Source organism: Lepidochelys kempii, chromosome 7 (assembly GCF_965140285.1).
Source record: "Lepidochelys kempii isolate rLepKem1 chromosome 7, rLepKem1.hap1, whole genome shotgun sequence".
In the NCBI taxonomy this organism is placed as follows: Eukaryota; Metazoa; Chordata; order Testudines; family Cheloniidae; genus Lepidochelys; species Lepidochelys kempii.
Window position 1 is genome coordinate 52,871,100 of NC_136386.1, and position 15,754 is coordinate 52,886,853.

At 47.1% G+C, this 15,754-nt stretch overlaps 1 protein-coding gene across 50 annotated transcripts in view; it reads right to left on the reverse strand.

Moving 5' to 3' along the window:
- Window positions 1-12,933: 12,933 nt before the first annotated feature.
- The window catches only part of SORBS1 (sorbin and SH3 domain containing 1), a 263,750-nt gene continuing 260,929 nt past the window's right edge, over window positions 12,934-15,754 (reverse strand). For all 50 annotated transcript variants that reach the window (XM_073352785.2, XM_073352771.2, XM_073352789.2 and 47 more), the window contains one exon: window positions 12,934-15,037. In XM_073352785.2, the coding sequence (XP_073208886.1) occupies window positions 14,970-15,037 (68 nt within the window). In that variant the 3' untranslated portion in view covers window positions 12,934-14,969. The remainder of the gene's footprint in view (window positions 15,038-15,754) is intronic.

Sequence of the window (15,754 nt, forward strand, 5' to 3'; positions counted from 1 at the left end):
AATTCCATGGCACTTACTCATGCGAGCCCCAATGAGTTGTATAATTTGGCCTCTATTCTGAGTAGCATCTTCCACACACATTGTGCCCCCAAATATTTCACAGAGAGAGACAAAAATTAAGAGGTGTAGGCCAAGGAGAAAAGAAACATTTTGCAGACGAGCGAAGAACATAGATCATCAGTCATCATTCCTATTGTGGCAGTGGTTTGGGACTCCAAAAGAAGGACTGGGGCCCTTATACTTCCAAAGGGATGTAGCTGAAGAGCAGAAACAGAGAGAAAAAAAGATAACCCACAATTCTTGTAATAAGAAAAGGAGTACTTGTGGCACCTTAGAGACTAACCAATTTATTTGAGCATAAGCTTTCGTGGGCTACAGCCCACTTCATCAGATGCATAGAATGGAACATATAAGAAGAAGATATATATACTGTGACAAAGTTCCTGCTCTACCTTGGTGGGTCTTGCGCTTATTGGCGGATTTGATGCGTTGGAGCTTCACAGCAGCCCTCAGCTTGGCCGTTTTTCTGAATTCACAGTCCAGGTCGACTCCTCCTGTGTCTGACCAGGAGTTGGGAGGATTTGGGGGGAACCTGGGCCCGCCCTCTACTCTGGGTTCCAGCCCAGGGCCCTGTGGAATGTAGCTGTCTTCAGTGCCTCCTGGAACAGCTGTGCGACAGCTACAACTCCCTGGGCTACTTCCCCATGGCCTTCTCCCAACACCTTCTTTATCCAGACTGTTGGAGGACTGAGGTGTGTACAAGAATTATCAGACACCAGGAGGAAGGTCCTATGGTGAGGATAACGAAGGTGTTGGGAGAAGGCCATGGGGAAATAGCCCAGGGAATTGTAGCTCTCACATAACTGTTCCAGGAGGCACTGAAGACAGCTGCATTCCACAGGGCCCTGGGCTGGAACCCGGAGTAGAGGGCACGCCCGGGTTCCCCCCAAATCCTCCCAACTCCTGGTCAGACACAGGAGGAGTCGACCTGGACTGTGAATTCAGAAAAACGGCCAAGCTGAGGGCTGCCGTGAAGCTCCAATGCATCAAATCCGCCAATAAGCGCAAGACCCACCAAGGTAGAGCAGGAATTTTGTCACAGTATATATATCTTCTTCTTATATGTTCCATTCTATGCATCTGATGAAGTGGGCTGTAGCCTACGAAAGCTTATGCTCAAATAAATTGGTTAGTCTCTAAGGTGCCACAAGTACTCCTTTTCTTTTTGCGAATACAGACTAACACGGCTGTTACTCTGAAACATTTCCTGTAATGACATTCAATTCATACGAACAAGATGGCTTAGGTCTAAGCATTGAGACTGAATGAACTAGTGTACTGGATAATGGCTTGCTTTCTGTGTTGGCAGCACCATGTGGTGAGCTCTGATGGCAAAAATATAGGCTTGTTCCCAAAGTTGCGGGTGACACAGTGGGCACAGGGCACAGAACTCCCTCACTGCCTTATCCCCTAAAACATGGATAAGCTGATGTAAAGACAAAAGCCTCTTGAGTAAGGAATGCAGGACTGAGCCCACAACTGGAGAAAGAGTCTCTCTGTCATCTTTTCCCTGCCTGCTGCATTGCTCTCCCTAGACCGAGACCAAATGTCGAGTCACACTTCCTTTCCCTTCCTGACAAGTCATATTAACTAGTACTTGCCAGCGTGCCATATCTATCAGCATTTTGCTGATGGCCCCCATCAGTCTCTGCAGCACTTACGCTTACATTAAAAGAAAATATTTCTAGCCCTTATGGCTGTGAAGAAACCTTTTGGAATGTTCCCAGATTTGGACTGCCCCGTCAGTCTGCAGCCAGACAGAAACAACAGATCTTAGAAATGTATGGAATGTCTTTCATTCATCTAATTCCTACATTAACTCTGAAACTGAATGATGTCAATGCTAAAGATGCCAGCATAGCTCACCATATCTCAGGGGGTCATTCTACCAGCAGCACCATTTCTGAGATTGTGAGAGGAGCCGTGAGAGAAGAGAGGGAGCCTGAGTAGAGTACTACCCCTTACATAATCTATCACCTACTGGGAAGTGATTTACACAGAACATTGCTCATCTCTGGCCACTTAGGTGCAGCTCCACCAACTAAGGTGGGAGTTCTTTCCAGGGCTCCATTATCCAGCCTCCTCAATGTATTGTCCAGAAAAAAGGGCAAATTGCTCAGATTTTATGTAACCCCATAAACATTCTGGGAAGGGAACAGGCTGGTAAGACCAGTGGTAGATCAAGCAATGGTGGGTGCACTTTTGGGGTGAGGTCAAGCATGGGCCTGGTGCACTTTAGAAAAGAAGCAACTGCTCACTGCAGGAGGGGAATTCCTTTCAACACATTACTTCAGTTATCTTTGGTTTCAGAGTAGCAGCCGTGTTAGTCTGTATCTGCAAAAAGAAAAGGAGGACTTGTGGCACCTTAGAGACTAACCAATTTATTTGAGCATAAGCTTTCGTGAGCTACAGCTCACTTCATCGGATGCAAGTGAGCTGTAGCTCACGAAAGCTTATGCTCAAATAAATTGGTTAGTCTCTAAGGTGCCACAAGTCCTCCTTTTCTTTTTGTCAGTTATCTTTATTACCCACACATGGATCGAATGGACAAACAATGCAAACACCAATAAACTCCTGCTCAAGTACATTTCCAAGACTGGGATCAGCTGCGGTTGGGAATGCAGATTCATTCTACTTAAAGTTTGTGAAACTGAGCAGGATTACTTAGGTGCCGCCCATAGAAAATTAGCCCACAAGTTAAACTGTCCCAAGGCATAGGCCCCCTCTCTATTATCTGCAGCCCTGGGTGAATGCCCCATTTGATGGGTTACTTTTCTCCAGAGGTATGCATGCATCCAAGCTATTAATCCTCTCTGTATCAGATAGCAGCCATTCTTTGTTCCAGTACATCATTAAACATCTCCTGGCAATGAAGAGAGCAACACTGACAAATTCCCTTTAATGTCTATCCAAATTTGCTGTGGACAAAGTCATTGAGAAGGCAGATTTGTGGGAATGCATTTTGGGAATCCACGGCATACAGCATACTTTGTCAATAGTCTGTAACTTTCTGCCACAGTTCAGTCACCTCTGAACTGCTGCTTGTCAGATTTCTCATGATTTCCTTCATTTCCTGTGCATAGCATTTTGAGGGTCATGTATGTTTGATTTGTGAAATGTTGGATACATATGGGATTTTCTAAGGAAAGAGCTTAAGGTTTGCTTCTACCTACTCACCAGGCTTTATTTTTGACTCTATAAGCACAAACAGAGCGTCCCTTGTGCTAAGGATTCTGGGTAGTGTAATCCAACAGTCACTGCCTGTACGAAATCGTATCATTTGCAGTAAGACTAGAGGGTAGTAACACCACCAGGTGGAATGTCCCAAAGTGCTCAGCATTAGCCTAACTCTGCTCCTTTTGAAAGCTATGGTAAATCTCCCATTGACCTCTCTGGGAGCAGAGCTAGGAAAATCCCACCCACTGGGCCAATTCTCTGTCACGCTACAGCCCTTTGTAAACATACTGGATGGCGCAGCTGAGCATTCCCTGCAAGTATAGGGAGCTCTAGGTGCCATATGCTCTTAGACACGTATGGCTGGAAGGGACCTTGAGAGGTCATTACATCCAGCCTCCTGTGCTGAGGTGGCTCATGTACAGAGACTTACAAAAAGGGTGAGGTTTCAAAGCTCAGTGACCTAGGAGCTTAAGTCCCATTTTCAAAAATGATTGGGCCTTAGGACCCTAAATTCCATTGACTTTCATTGGGGCTCTTAAGTCAGTTTGAAAATCAGACTTGAGCTCCTGAGTCACTTAGGTGCTTTTGAAAATGATCCCCAAGGCTAAATGCAACATTGATTTGGTTATTGTATTTCCTGGCATTTCTAGCAGGCGCTCTGCCATGTCACTGAGGGTCTGGCTACACTGCACACTAAGCCCGGGATCTGACTCAGCTTTGAGCCCAAGCCCCCTTCCAGCCACATACAAATCAGGCTGACTTGGGTCAGCAACCACTCAGGACTTGGGTCCTAAGACCCTGCTGTGGGGGATGGGTCCAAGCCCTATCATTTGGCAGCATGGCTGAAGCTCAAGCTGCTGACCTGAATCAGAAGGCCTGTGCAGTGTGGTGTGGACGTGTTTAGCACAGCTTTGAGACCTGGGTCCAGCAATTGTAAGCCCAGGTTACAATTCAGCGTGGACATAGCCTAAGGTGACAAGTGAAAGGAAGACCTGTAAACATTATGGTGGCTAGATCACTGCAGCTTCCTGATTTCAGGTGAATGGTAGCATTAACATGTCCTTGGTGCACATATGTCAGGTTTTCTATTCCTGTTTATCTAGTGAGTTGTGTAGCTTAATATACTACTGTACTGTTCCTGTTGTAAAATCCAGGCCATGTGGCACACAGGTGTTAGTCAGTACCACCCCCCCCCCACCCCCCGCCCCCAAGGAAGAGTTCTGACTCTGGTAAGTTTCATGGTGCATTCATATCGTCTTCTACCCTGCTTTTACTCATCTGAGAACAAATTCTGCCAGCCTTCCTCTCCCGGCGTAGTACCTCAAGAGTGGCAGAATCTGACCCTGTTGGGTTATTACTGCTATTACCCCAAGAACCCCAAGTTATTACTGCTATTACCCCAAGCAGAGAGTGAGACACAGCCCTTGCGCCAAAAAGCTTCCTCTATAATTGGTCAAGGCAGAGGCAGTTGGTCCAAGGTCACACAGCAAGTTCGTGGCAGAGCCAGGGATCAAACCCAGCACTGCTGCCTCCCAACCAAATGCCCCAGCCACCAGACTATACTGATGAGATGTTTTTAATATTTAGAGAGCTGGGTCACTAAATTCAACTGTTTCTTATGAGAACCCTTATAATACATTCTAGAGCACTTTTGGGGCAGGGACCTGTCCTCTTTGGGTTTCCTGCCAACCGTCCAGCGCTCAGTGGCCACCATAAAACAATAAGTAATAATGATAATGATAATGCAAAGCACTCAGTTAAAATGAGGCCTTGCCACAGAATTAAAATTTCAGTGCGCTGCATCATGCTGTAAGTAACTCCCTTAAGCTGGCCACATATACTAACCCAGTCCAGACAGGCAGCATCACAACACACCCATCAGCAGGAAGGCAATAATCCAATGAGCCCCTTTAGGCCAAAGAAATTGTGCATGAGCCCTATGTTGTGTCTGTCTCCCACAGGTCCTTTACCAGTCCTGGGTTCTCCTCTTGGCAGAATTTCCCTTTGCCACGAGGGACTGTTGTTAAACACTCTGCTTCTGCACATGCTAACATAGTTAATGTCCCTCCTTCGTGTCACAGGGGACAAGGTGGTCTCAATCCATGGGTCATAGCTTAGCAGAAGGGGTCCTAGAGAATTTGTCTAGCTCCTCATTAATTGACTCCAGATGCTGGGTATGCTTCAGTTTCCTTGTTAATTTCAGTCTCTGACCAAACCCTTTCCTTTTCTCTCTCTGGAAGGTCAGCCTCCAGGAGGTTTCTCATGCCAGGCCAAGTGACAAGCAGGGAGATTATTTCCTTTGGGACTGTGAGGCAGTCATGTGAGTCTCATGAGCAGGCGCTACTGGGAGATAGAATGAGTCTCCAGTTCCTAGTCCCTTTACACAAGCCTGGTGCAGTTTCCAAGGAGTTTATATTGATGCAACAACAATCTGAGAAGGGTCACATGATTCAAGGCTGCTAGTTACTAAAAGATGTTTAAATATATACAGATCCACCTTGGTTATGTAGAGAATTACAAACCTTCACATCCCATACCAATGTAACCCACTGTGGCTGCAACCACACAGATGCTGTGCTCTCCAGGTGCTGAACCTTTGACCTTAGCACTGAAGCCAGGCCAGCACCTGAAGAAGTCATTCTTTTAGCTGTGCATAATTAACAGGCTGTTACAGTCACTGGAGTTCCTATAAGGCCATAGGATCACACACTAAGCCAGTGTATTATATAACCAGGCATTTTAGTAAAAAAATATTGGGCCCAAGTAGTGAAGCTCGGGTCAGAACTTTCCCGAAGTTCAGGGGTTTTAGCTGCAGATCTCCAGTCCTGGCCCATCATTAGTAAAAAAAAACATGTTTATATTGCTTTAAACAAATGCTCAACAATAATACACTAAGCAATATAAAATCTTAATACAAGATTGCAACAAGAATAAGCAGAGGGTGGCCTGTCTGCAGCCACATGCCAGGCAAGCAGGCAGGTATCCCATGTGAATTTTTGCAAAAAGGATATTGGCACGTGAAAAAAGTCTGACCCTGACTCCCTTAACTCCCCCTCCCGAAAATCTTTGGTTGAGGGCATGGGATTGGGGTGAGGGCCATGGTGGCCTCACTCACTTCCTATATACTAATGATTAACATGTGGAAGCAGAACAAGGTAAGCAAGATGACCCAAAATCAAAGGGGCAAAATTAAAAGGCAAGTGCAATGCCCCAGTTAATCAGCTGCCAGCTGGCTCTTCATGCTGTTGGCACAAGGGAAGGTCATCCATGCTCTGGCAGCTGCATTATGGCTACACATTCTAAGACAACCGCCACCTCTCGCTTCAAGGGCAAGAGCCCCAGGCTGTTAAGTAGCTGGACATGTATTCCGTATTTGTCCAACACTGATAGAGACTAGCTGGGCAAAGCATTAAACCAGGTATTCAGCCTTGTTTTCGTCAAGAACAACAACGTCAGAAGGAAGGATGGTACAGTGGATGTGGGACACAGGAGACCATCCTGTGTAGCCGTGGGCAAGTCTCTTAGTCCAGCCCATGCCTCACCGGGGATGGAGGGGTCGTGAGGATAAACTCCATTGACGATTGGGCGGTGCTGAGGTACTACAGCGCTGAGGACCAAGTAAGGCAGCTGAGCAGTTTGAGTGCCTGGCACTTGGAAATGAAGCCACTAAATCTCCACATTATGATTTGTATTAATGCCTAGCGGCCCAAACAAGACCAAGCCTTGCTTTGTGCTGTGGTGCTAAAAGTCGTCAGCAGCCTGCACAGTCAAGGGCTAGTGGCTGCTTTTGCAAAGTAAGCTTTTTGCTCCTGCAGGTCAGAATCAGAGCAACCAGGACTAGGTTACCTCTAAAGTGGTGTCGGTCCCTTCCAGAGATGTAAAAGCTTGACCCCTAGTGGTTGTACCTAAGACCTGCAATGCACGGTGTCACTAAATGAGTAATGGCAAGGAGCCTAGGGGGATGTCTACACTGCAATTAGCCATCCACACAGCTGGCCCGTTAAAGGACCTGTTTAATTGCTCCAGCCTGAGCTCTGACTGCTTCAGCAGGGAAAGCAGCGTTCTCTCTCCCCATGCGGCTGGCTCTCTGAGCCAGTGCCCACTGAAGGCAGCGGAAGGATTTCTGTAAATTCCACCAGCCAGTTGACTGGAAGGAACCCTGCCCCGCTATTCAGACTGGGTGCTGTCGAGAGGTTTTGGCCATCAAGGAGAATTGCGCATGCACAGCTGTAGGCGGGAAGTAGCCCCGACAAGCTCTCAGATCTCACAGCCAGGCTGTTCTCTCTTTCAGAGTCCATCATCATTGTGGTAACATATGGTTCAACTTTGTCAGGAACCTTTCCCAATACTGGGGCCTCACAGATTCAGCCACTGCAGGCTTGACCTGTGGGTGGCATGGGCAGCGAGTTCTATGGGCCCGTGGTGCCCAGGCACCAGGAATATTCCTGTCCCAGGGGCCCGGCTCCAGCAAAGTTTCCCACCTCCCCCCATGCTTCCCCTGGCCCCACCTGCTGCCCCCAGGTGATTTAAAACAGCCCAGAGGCTCCCATCGCTACCCAGCAGCGCAACGGGGCTGAGCGGCTTCCTCCGCACTCGTTCCACGTGGCTGCCGGCAGGGCCTCGCAGCCCGTGTGAGGGGGTTGTGCCGCTGCGCGCTGCCCCTGCAGCCAATGGGAAGCTGCAGGGGCGGTGCCTGGAGACAGCAGTGTGAGGAGACCCCCTGGCCTGCCCTGCCTGGGAGCCGCTGCCGGAGGGGGTACCCCAGGTAAGCATAGACCCCCCCATCCACTTACAGAGCCTGCACCCACACCCCTTCCGCAAACACACCTTTCGGCCCCCAAATTTCCTCCTGCACCCCCTCACCCCAAACTCCCTCCCAGAGCCTGCACACCCACCCTCTCCTGCACCCCTGCCCAGAGCCTGCACCCAGCATCCAAACTTGTTCCCAGAGCCTGCACTCCAGACCCCCTCCCCCCCCCCAAACTCCCTCCCAGAGCCCGACCTCTCACCCCTTCTGCATCCAAATTCCCTTCCAGAGCCTGCACCCAATCCCCTGTCCCAGCCCAGAGCCTGCACCCCAGAGCCCATCCCCCACCAAACTCCCTCCCAGCCTGACCTCCCACCCCTTCTGCACCCAAACTCCCTCCCAGAGCCTGCATCTGCACCCCAATTGCCTGAACCCCAGACACCCTCCCCCACCCAAACTCCCTCCCAGAGCCTTAGGCAGGTGTGTGTGTGTGTGGAGTTTGCAGTGGGGGGGAGGGTTCTGGGTGTTCTGGGCACCACCAAAATTTCTACAAACCTGCCGCCCCTGGGGTGGTTCTCTTCTTTTCTTTGGTCTGCAATTGTACACGTCTGGCAGGTGCCAGCGTGCATGCCATTAAAGCTGCATCTCTGCAAGTGACTTGTCTGGTGTTACTGCAACATCCTGCCCAGGGGCAGTGGGGTGACAGAACAGGTACTCAATTAAGATGCCAGGTTTTGTCATTGGTTTTCAAGTTTGTGCCTGAACTTTCTGGCAACTACTCAGTCTGTGTTACTTCTTCTTGGGCTTTTGATGAGAGGTGAGAGTCTTATCAGCACCCCCCTTAGCCACCTAGCACTCACCCATTGGTGCTCTGCTTCACATCTTGGCCAACAGAACTGTGTGGGAGCAGTGGGCATGGAATTCAGATTCTTCTGCTTCAAGAGGACAGGCCACTACCACTTAAGGAGAATCTCCATTAACTGCTAGAAGAACCCTGGACTTCAGGAAAGCAGACTTCGACTCCCTCAGGGAACGGATGGCCAGGATCCCCTGGGGGACTAACTTGAAGGGGAAAGGAGTCCAGGAGAGCTGGCTGTATTTCAAGGAATCCCTGTTGAGGTTACAGGGACAAACCATCCCGATGTGTCGAAAGAATAGTAAATATGGCAGGCGACCAGCTTGGCTTAATGGTGAAATCCTAGCGGATCTTAAACGTAAAAAAGAAGCTTACAAGAAGTGGAAGGTTGGACATATGACCAGGGAAGAGTATAAAAATATTGCTCGGGCATGTAGGAATGTTATCAGGAGGGCCAAATCGCACCTGGAGCTGCAACTAGCGAGAGATGTTAAGAGTAACAAGAAGGGTTTCTTCAGGTATGTTGGCAACAAGAAGAAAGCCAAGGAATGTGTGGGCCCCTTACTGAATGAGGGAGGCAACCTAGTGACAGAGGATGTGGAAAAAGCTAATGTACTCAATGCTTTTTTTGCCTCTGTTTTCACTAACAAGGTCAGCTCCCAGACTGCTGCGCTGGGCATCACAAAATGGGGAAGAGATGGCCAGCCCTCTGTGGAGATAGAGGTGGTTAGGGACTATTTCGAAAAGCTGGACGTGCACAAGTCCATGGGGCCGGACGAGTTGCATCCGAGAGTGCTGAAGGAATTGGCGGCTGTGATTGCAGAGCCATTGGCCATTATCTTTGAAAACTCGTGGCGAACCGGGGAAGTCCCGGATGACTGGAAAAAGGCTAATGTAGTGCCAATCTTTAAAAAAGGGAAGAAGGAGGATCCTGGGAACTACAGACCAGTCAGCCTCACTTCAGTCCCTGGAAAAATCATGGAGCAGGTCCTCAAAGAATCAATCCTGAAGCACTTGCATGAGAGGAAAGTGATCAGGAACAGCCAGCATGGATTCACCAAGGGAAGGTCATGCCTGACTAATCTAATCGCCTTTTATGATGAGATTACTGGTTCTGTGGATGAAGGGAAAGCAGTGGATGTATTGTTTCTTGACTTTAGCAAAGCTTTTGACACGGTCTCCCACAGTATTCTTGTCAGCAAGTTAAGGAAGTATGGGCTGGATGAATGCACTACAAGGTGGGTAGAAAGCTGGCTAGATTGTCGGGCTCAACGGGTAGTGATCAATGGCTCCATGTCTAGTTGGCAGCCGGTATCAAGTGGAGTACCCCAAGGGTCGGTCCTGGGGCCGGTTTTGTTCAATATTTTCATAAATGATCTGGAGGACGGTGTGGATTGCACTCTCAGCAAATTTGCGGATGATACTAAACTGGGAGGAGTGGTAGATACGCTGGAGGGGAGGGATAGGATACAGAAAGACCTAGACAAATTGGAGGATTGGGCCAAAAGAAATCTGATGAGGTTCAATAAGGATAAGTGCAGGGTCCTGCACTTAGGACGGAAGAACCCAATGCACAACTACAGACTAGGGACCGAATGGCTAGGCAGCAGTTCTGCGGAAAAGGACCTAGGGGTGACAGTGGACAAGAAGCTGGATATGAGTCAGCAGTGTGCCCTTGTTGCCAAGAAGGCCAATGGCATTTTGGGATGTATAAGTAGGGGCATAGCGAGCAGATCGAGGGACGTGATCGTTCCCCTCTATTCGACATTGGTGAGGCCTCATCTGGAGTACTGTGTCCAGTTTTGGGCCCCACACTACAAGAAGGATGTGGATAAATTGGAGAGAGTCCAGCGAAGGGCAACAAAAATGATTAGGGGACTGGAACACATGAGTTATGAGGAGAGGCTGAGGGAGCTGGGATTGTTTAGCCTGCAGAAGAGAAGAATGAGGGGGGATTTGATAACTGCTTTCAACTACCTGAAAGGGGGTTCCAAAGAGGATGGCTCTAGACTGTTCTCAATGGTAGCAGATGACAGAACGAGGAGTAATGGTCTCAAGTTGCAGTGGGGAAGGTTTAGGTTGGATATTAGGAAAAACTTTTTCACTAAGAGGGTGGTGAAACACTGGAATGCGTTACCTAGGGAGGTGGTAGAATCTCCTTCCTTAGAGGTTTTTAAGGTCAGGCTTGACAAAGCCCTGGCTGGGATGATTTAACTGGGAATTGGTCCTGCTTTGAGCAGGGGGTTGGACTAGATGACCTTCTGGGGTCCCTTCCAACCCTGATATTCTATGATTCTATGAAGTGTAGCGCTTACGAGACACAGTTGAGAAGTTACAATTCTGTCCCTTAGAGGGAACTTCTGTTTAAACACGTAAGCCAAACCATTAAAATGTCTGCTGAGAAGAGGTGGTCTAAAAGTGATTGGCAAGGGGCTATTTTTAAATAAGGTTTATGCCCTTTTATATTTCTTTATTGTATATTATGGAAGTCCTAAAAGGGGTCCTTCCGCCCCTCCCCCACAAAACAAGCTCAGCTTTGTTTCTTACTTTCAACATACCAAAGGTGGAAAGTCTGGTCTTTCCTAGTTTTGCTGGAGGCTTTAGGGGGTGGGGTCTCCAGCCTGTATAGAGAGCTGTTATCCCTTTAATGTGAGGGCAGGGGCTCCATCTTTAGCCAAGACATCATTTCCTCCAAATGTTCCGTAGCCACGGGAATTAAAACAGGTGTGAAACAAAAAACAAAGTTTAAGCGAACTGACTAACAGGCCCATCTCCTCTCAATTGCATTCAGTCTCTTGGGATCACACAATTGCAGCAGTTCTCCAGTCTGCTGCAGCGTTCAACTGTAAAGACGACGAGAATTTTTAATGTAAAAAACAAGCAGAAAAAAAATAAAGAAACCCAACCCAAAGCCTTTCAGGCCTGCTTTATCCATCAATAAAAGGCACAAACCCAAGCATTTTCTGTCCTTTGCAGGTCACCTTTAAGGCCAGATCATCGGGTTACTGGTATCTTTGCCCACAGCTGGTTGCAGCAGAGAATCCGAGGCAGAGAAGTAAGCAGCAGTGTGCAGCTGACCGCTGCCAATCTGCTTTGGGGGAGTGGGGCTACCAAGCTTGGTAGGAGCAGTGCTGATTAAGGAGAAAACAAGACATGGTCATGGGGGCACGTTAGGCAGAGCCCAAGGGGCTGTCTGGGGAGGGGAGAGTCTATGCTAAAGGACCAGGTGGGAGGGGCCCTGAAATGGATGGAGCTGTCCCCCTGTAGCCTTAATCCATGCAAACCTCCCTATACCCTGCTTTTCAGTGGCTGGACTCTGTGATGCTTGGATCTAGTTTCACCTCTGCTTTCTGTGGCCCAATGATTCCCCACATTGTGTCATTTGTTCTTTGGTAGAACCCTTCCTTGAGTCCCATGGGGATTTCTGCTTAAAACCTGATGATATGACAGAGCCCTTTATTCACATCAGTCCAGCATTTAAAACCCTTTGAGCTACTTAGGTGGTCATTTAGCAAGTGAGCCTTTGCCACTGGTGCTGCAGCTGGTGTTCTCAGCCTGGGGCTCTGATCTTGCAGCTGAATGTCCTGGGCAGACATCCGCCCACACTTGGGGTACATCTACACAGCCCAGGTGGGTCGGCAGAGTGGGGCTTACACTAGTGGTCTAACAATAGCTCTGTAGCCAGCACTGTGAAGTTGCAGCTCAGCCTCTAAAGCTTCGGGACTGGGGGAAAAGGGGTGGAGTGTCAGAGCCCAAGATCCAGCCGGAGCCACAACTTCAAAGGGCTGCCTGCAGAGCTCTAGTACAGCCCCACTAGCTCTGGGTGGCTCCCTGCTGTGGGCATTAGAGACATATCCCTAGTGGGGCTTTGTCTGAGCACAAGGGTCTACCCCTAGGCAGAGGCCCTGAGTCGGCATGGCACTTAGGCCCAGATGTTTCAAGGCATTTCAGCATTGCAGCGCTGAGCATCACAGCGCCTGATTGAAGAGCCTAAGGCTCATTTTCAAAAGGCCAAAATTCCTTTTGACAGTCAATGGCCACACAACAACTCCCAACAAACTTCAGTAAATAACTTGGACTAGGACCAAAGGAATAATTCAGCCCTTCAATTTATTGTCAAATCATCATCCACTGCAATACGGAACCAAAATCAACACAAAAATAAATTGCGGTTTGTGTGTGTTTGTGTGTGTATATAACTAAAAATGGCAACAGCAACAAAAATAAACCTTTAAATGAGTTGGTTATAGACAGTCAATATCATCACGTTACTTTGTTGGCTAGATTAATTAGGTGTGATCCAGTCCTAGCAAAAGGTCTAAACATTGCCGCAGATAACAAGAATGCAACTCAAAAGCAGAAAATCAAAAACCATAAATAAGATAAGGATTGAAGTTACCCCCACTCCTGCACAAAAATATAATGGTGCTTTGTGTTGTATTTGTATCTGGTTTAGAGTGGATATTTTGTGCTAACACTCTTCATGTGAGCTTACATAGAATTCCTTCATTTAAATAAAAATGAAAAAAGAACAACCTTTCATAACTGCCTTTTTTCCTCCTTCCATTCATTTTGTTTAAATTATTTTTTTCTATACAAGGTAAGTACATTGTCTGTACAAAGTTAAATATACATATTTACAATCATACTTCCGAAGCACTTTGAGTCTTCTCTTCCATTGATCTCAGCGAAAGATAAGTGTTTTTAAACCCAGGAGTATGGCTAATTTATCAAAACGTATTGCAAGTCATGCTAACAGTCAGTTAGTTGCAGTTACTGTTAATCAGTTTGTATAAAAGCATCGGCATAAAAATAGGCATTTTCTATTATTAAATATGGCTGATGCCAAAATAGCAATCTAAACTTTTGCTATTTGTACTGGCAATGTAGGAAGCAGTCTGATGCAACTGGTTTTATCTAGACTTTTTTCTTTTTGAAATAGAATTTCTATCAAAAAGAGCATTAATTTTTGACTTACAGGCAAGTATGTGGGCAAGCTGTGTTTTTTCAAAAAAGTACAAATATATGCAGCTGGTAGTAGCTGTATAAACACAGCTTTACAAATTGGTTTGTCTTGCTAGTTTCATTAGGAGGCAGCCAAAATGTGTGTGTTTAATCAAGAACCACCACCACCAAAAAAAAAGCAAGCTCAGTAATATTTTGCTAGCATCTATCTGAATGTCTACGATAGAATACCAGGAAAAAATAAAGTCTTTATTGCAAAGAGTACACTTCAAAATGTGTGTAGTTATTTAGCACAACATTTAGGGGGAAAACAGCCATGGGATTTGCAAACAGGATCTGTGCCCCCTACATTCTCCATTATTTGTGTTCCATTTTTATAAAATCTGGGTTGATTCCTCATGGAACCCTGTTCGTTTCTATGCACACAATACGCTCACCCATATACACACACAGAAAAACCTGCAGGGGTGGATATTATGAAGCAGAATATTACCAAAGTTGAGGGTATTTTTTTGGCTGATTGCTCTGGATTAAACTGTCAGTTCAAAGCCCCTCCCCATTTGATAGAGTGCTACTTAGTCTAACCACATAAAGCCGTTCTCTGCCAGCCATGTACGTTACGGTGCACATCACAAAGAAAGAATTGAGAATGAAAGTGGGAGGCAGAGTGAAAATTACCTTGCAGATGGGGGTAATCTCAGAGAAAGCCCCCCCCCATTATAGAGAGGGAGCAGCTGCAGAGCTGCATGTTGCTCCAATGCATCACAGTTCCCATTGCTTTTTCTCTCACACAAGCAAAACCTATCACACACTCTATTCTGCTGCTTCCCCCAACTCTGTCTCAGAGGTAAGTACTCAATGAAAAGAATGAAAACTAAGCTCTGTCCTCAGAACTCTTGGGGAGGAGGGGCAAATAACACAAAGGCAGCATTGTAAACTAGAAACTTTGTCTCTTTCCTTCAGCAAACAAGAACAGTAAGCCCAGCGTCACTCAGACCCAGACCTGCACATTCAACCCAGAACTGTACCACATAACCACATCCCATTCCACTTCTCATCTTCTGTTTATTACATTAATAAATTGTCTGATTTCAAAGGTCTTTGCTACTTAAATGTTGTCTGGTAACAAAGCATATTAATCAGCATTGCAGGCGCATGATTGTTTTAGAGGTACAGCAGTTTCACGTAGTTGCCTGGGAAAGTGCCAAACTGTCTTGTTCTCCGAGACGTACCTGTTGGGAAAGAAAATGAGAACGCAATTGAATAAGATGGAGCTACAGGGGAAGGTCACTGGGTTTGGAAATGGAAAGAGCAGCCTGCTTTGTTTGTAAGCCAGACTGGGTACAAATCATTGTTCTTGGCAATGCAGGAGAAGAGGGGTCCTGGTCAAAAATTCTGTTGTTCCTGAATAGAATTAACTGAAACACTTTTGTCACTAACCGCACTCATTTTGTTTTTTAATTTTAATACAGCAATTGTTAGTGCTGGATTGACAGGGCTGTAGCCTACGGGCCAGACTCTGATCTTTGCTACATCCATTTAAATCAGCTGAAATCAATGGAGTGATTTGCCCAGGTGCGATGGAGAGCACAATCTGGGCCTGTGGCCTCAGAACACAATCGGGCCAGGCTTCCATGTGCTTTGCACTCACAGATGGGCCTGAGGTCCAAAGAGCTCATCTCCCATTGCATTGCTTGTGGTCAAACTTACAAAAGAACTCAGCACCCAGCATACTTAGCTCTTTGGAAAATCTGGCCTGGGCACACACAGGTTTCATAGTGTGCCTCAGCCCTGCTCTGGAGGGAAGCCCTGTTACAAGAGAGGGGCTCTCAAGCCTCTCAGGGTATGTCAACACTTGAGTGAGGAGGAGGAGACATAACCATGGCTAGCTCTCCTAGATATAGTACACGGCTGTCTTGAGTGTCTCTCCACCAGGGAAGCTAGGAACG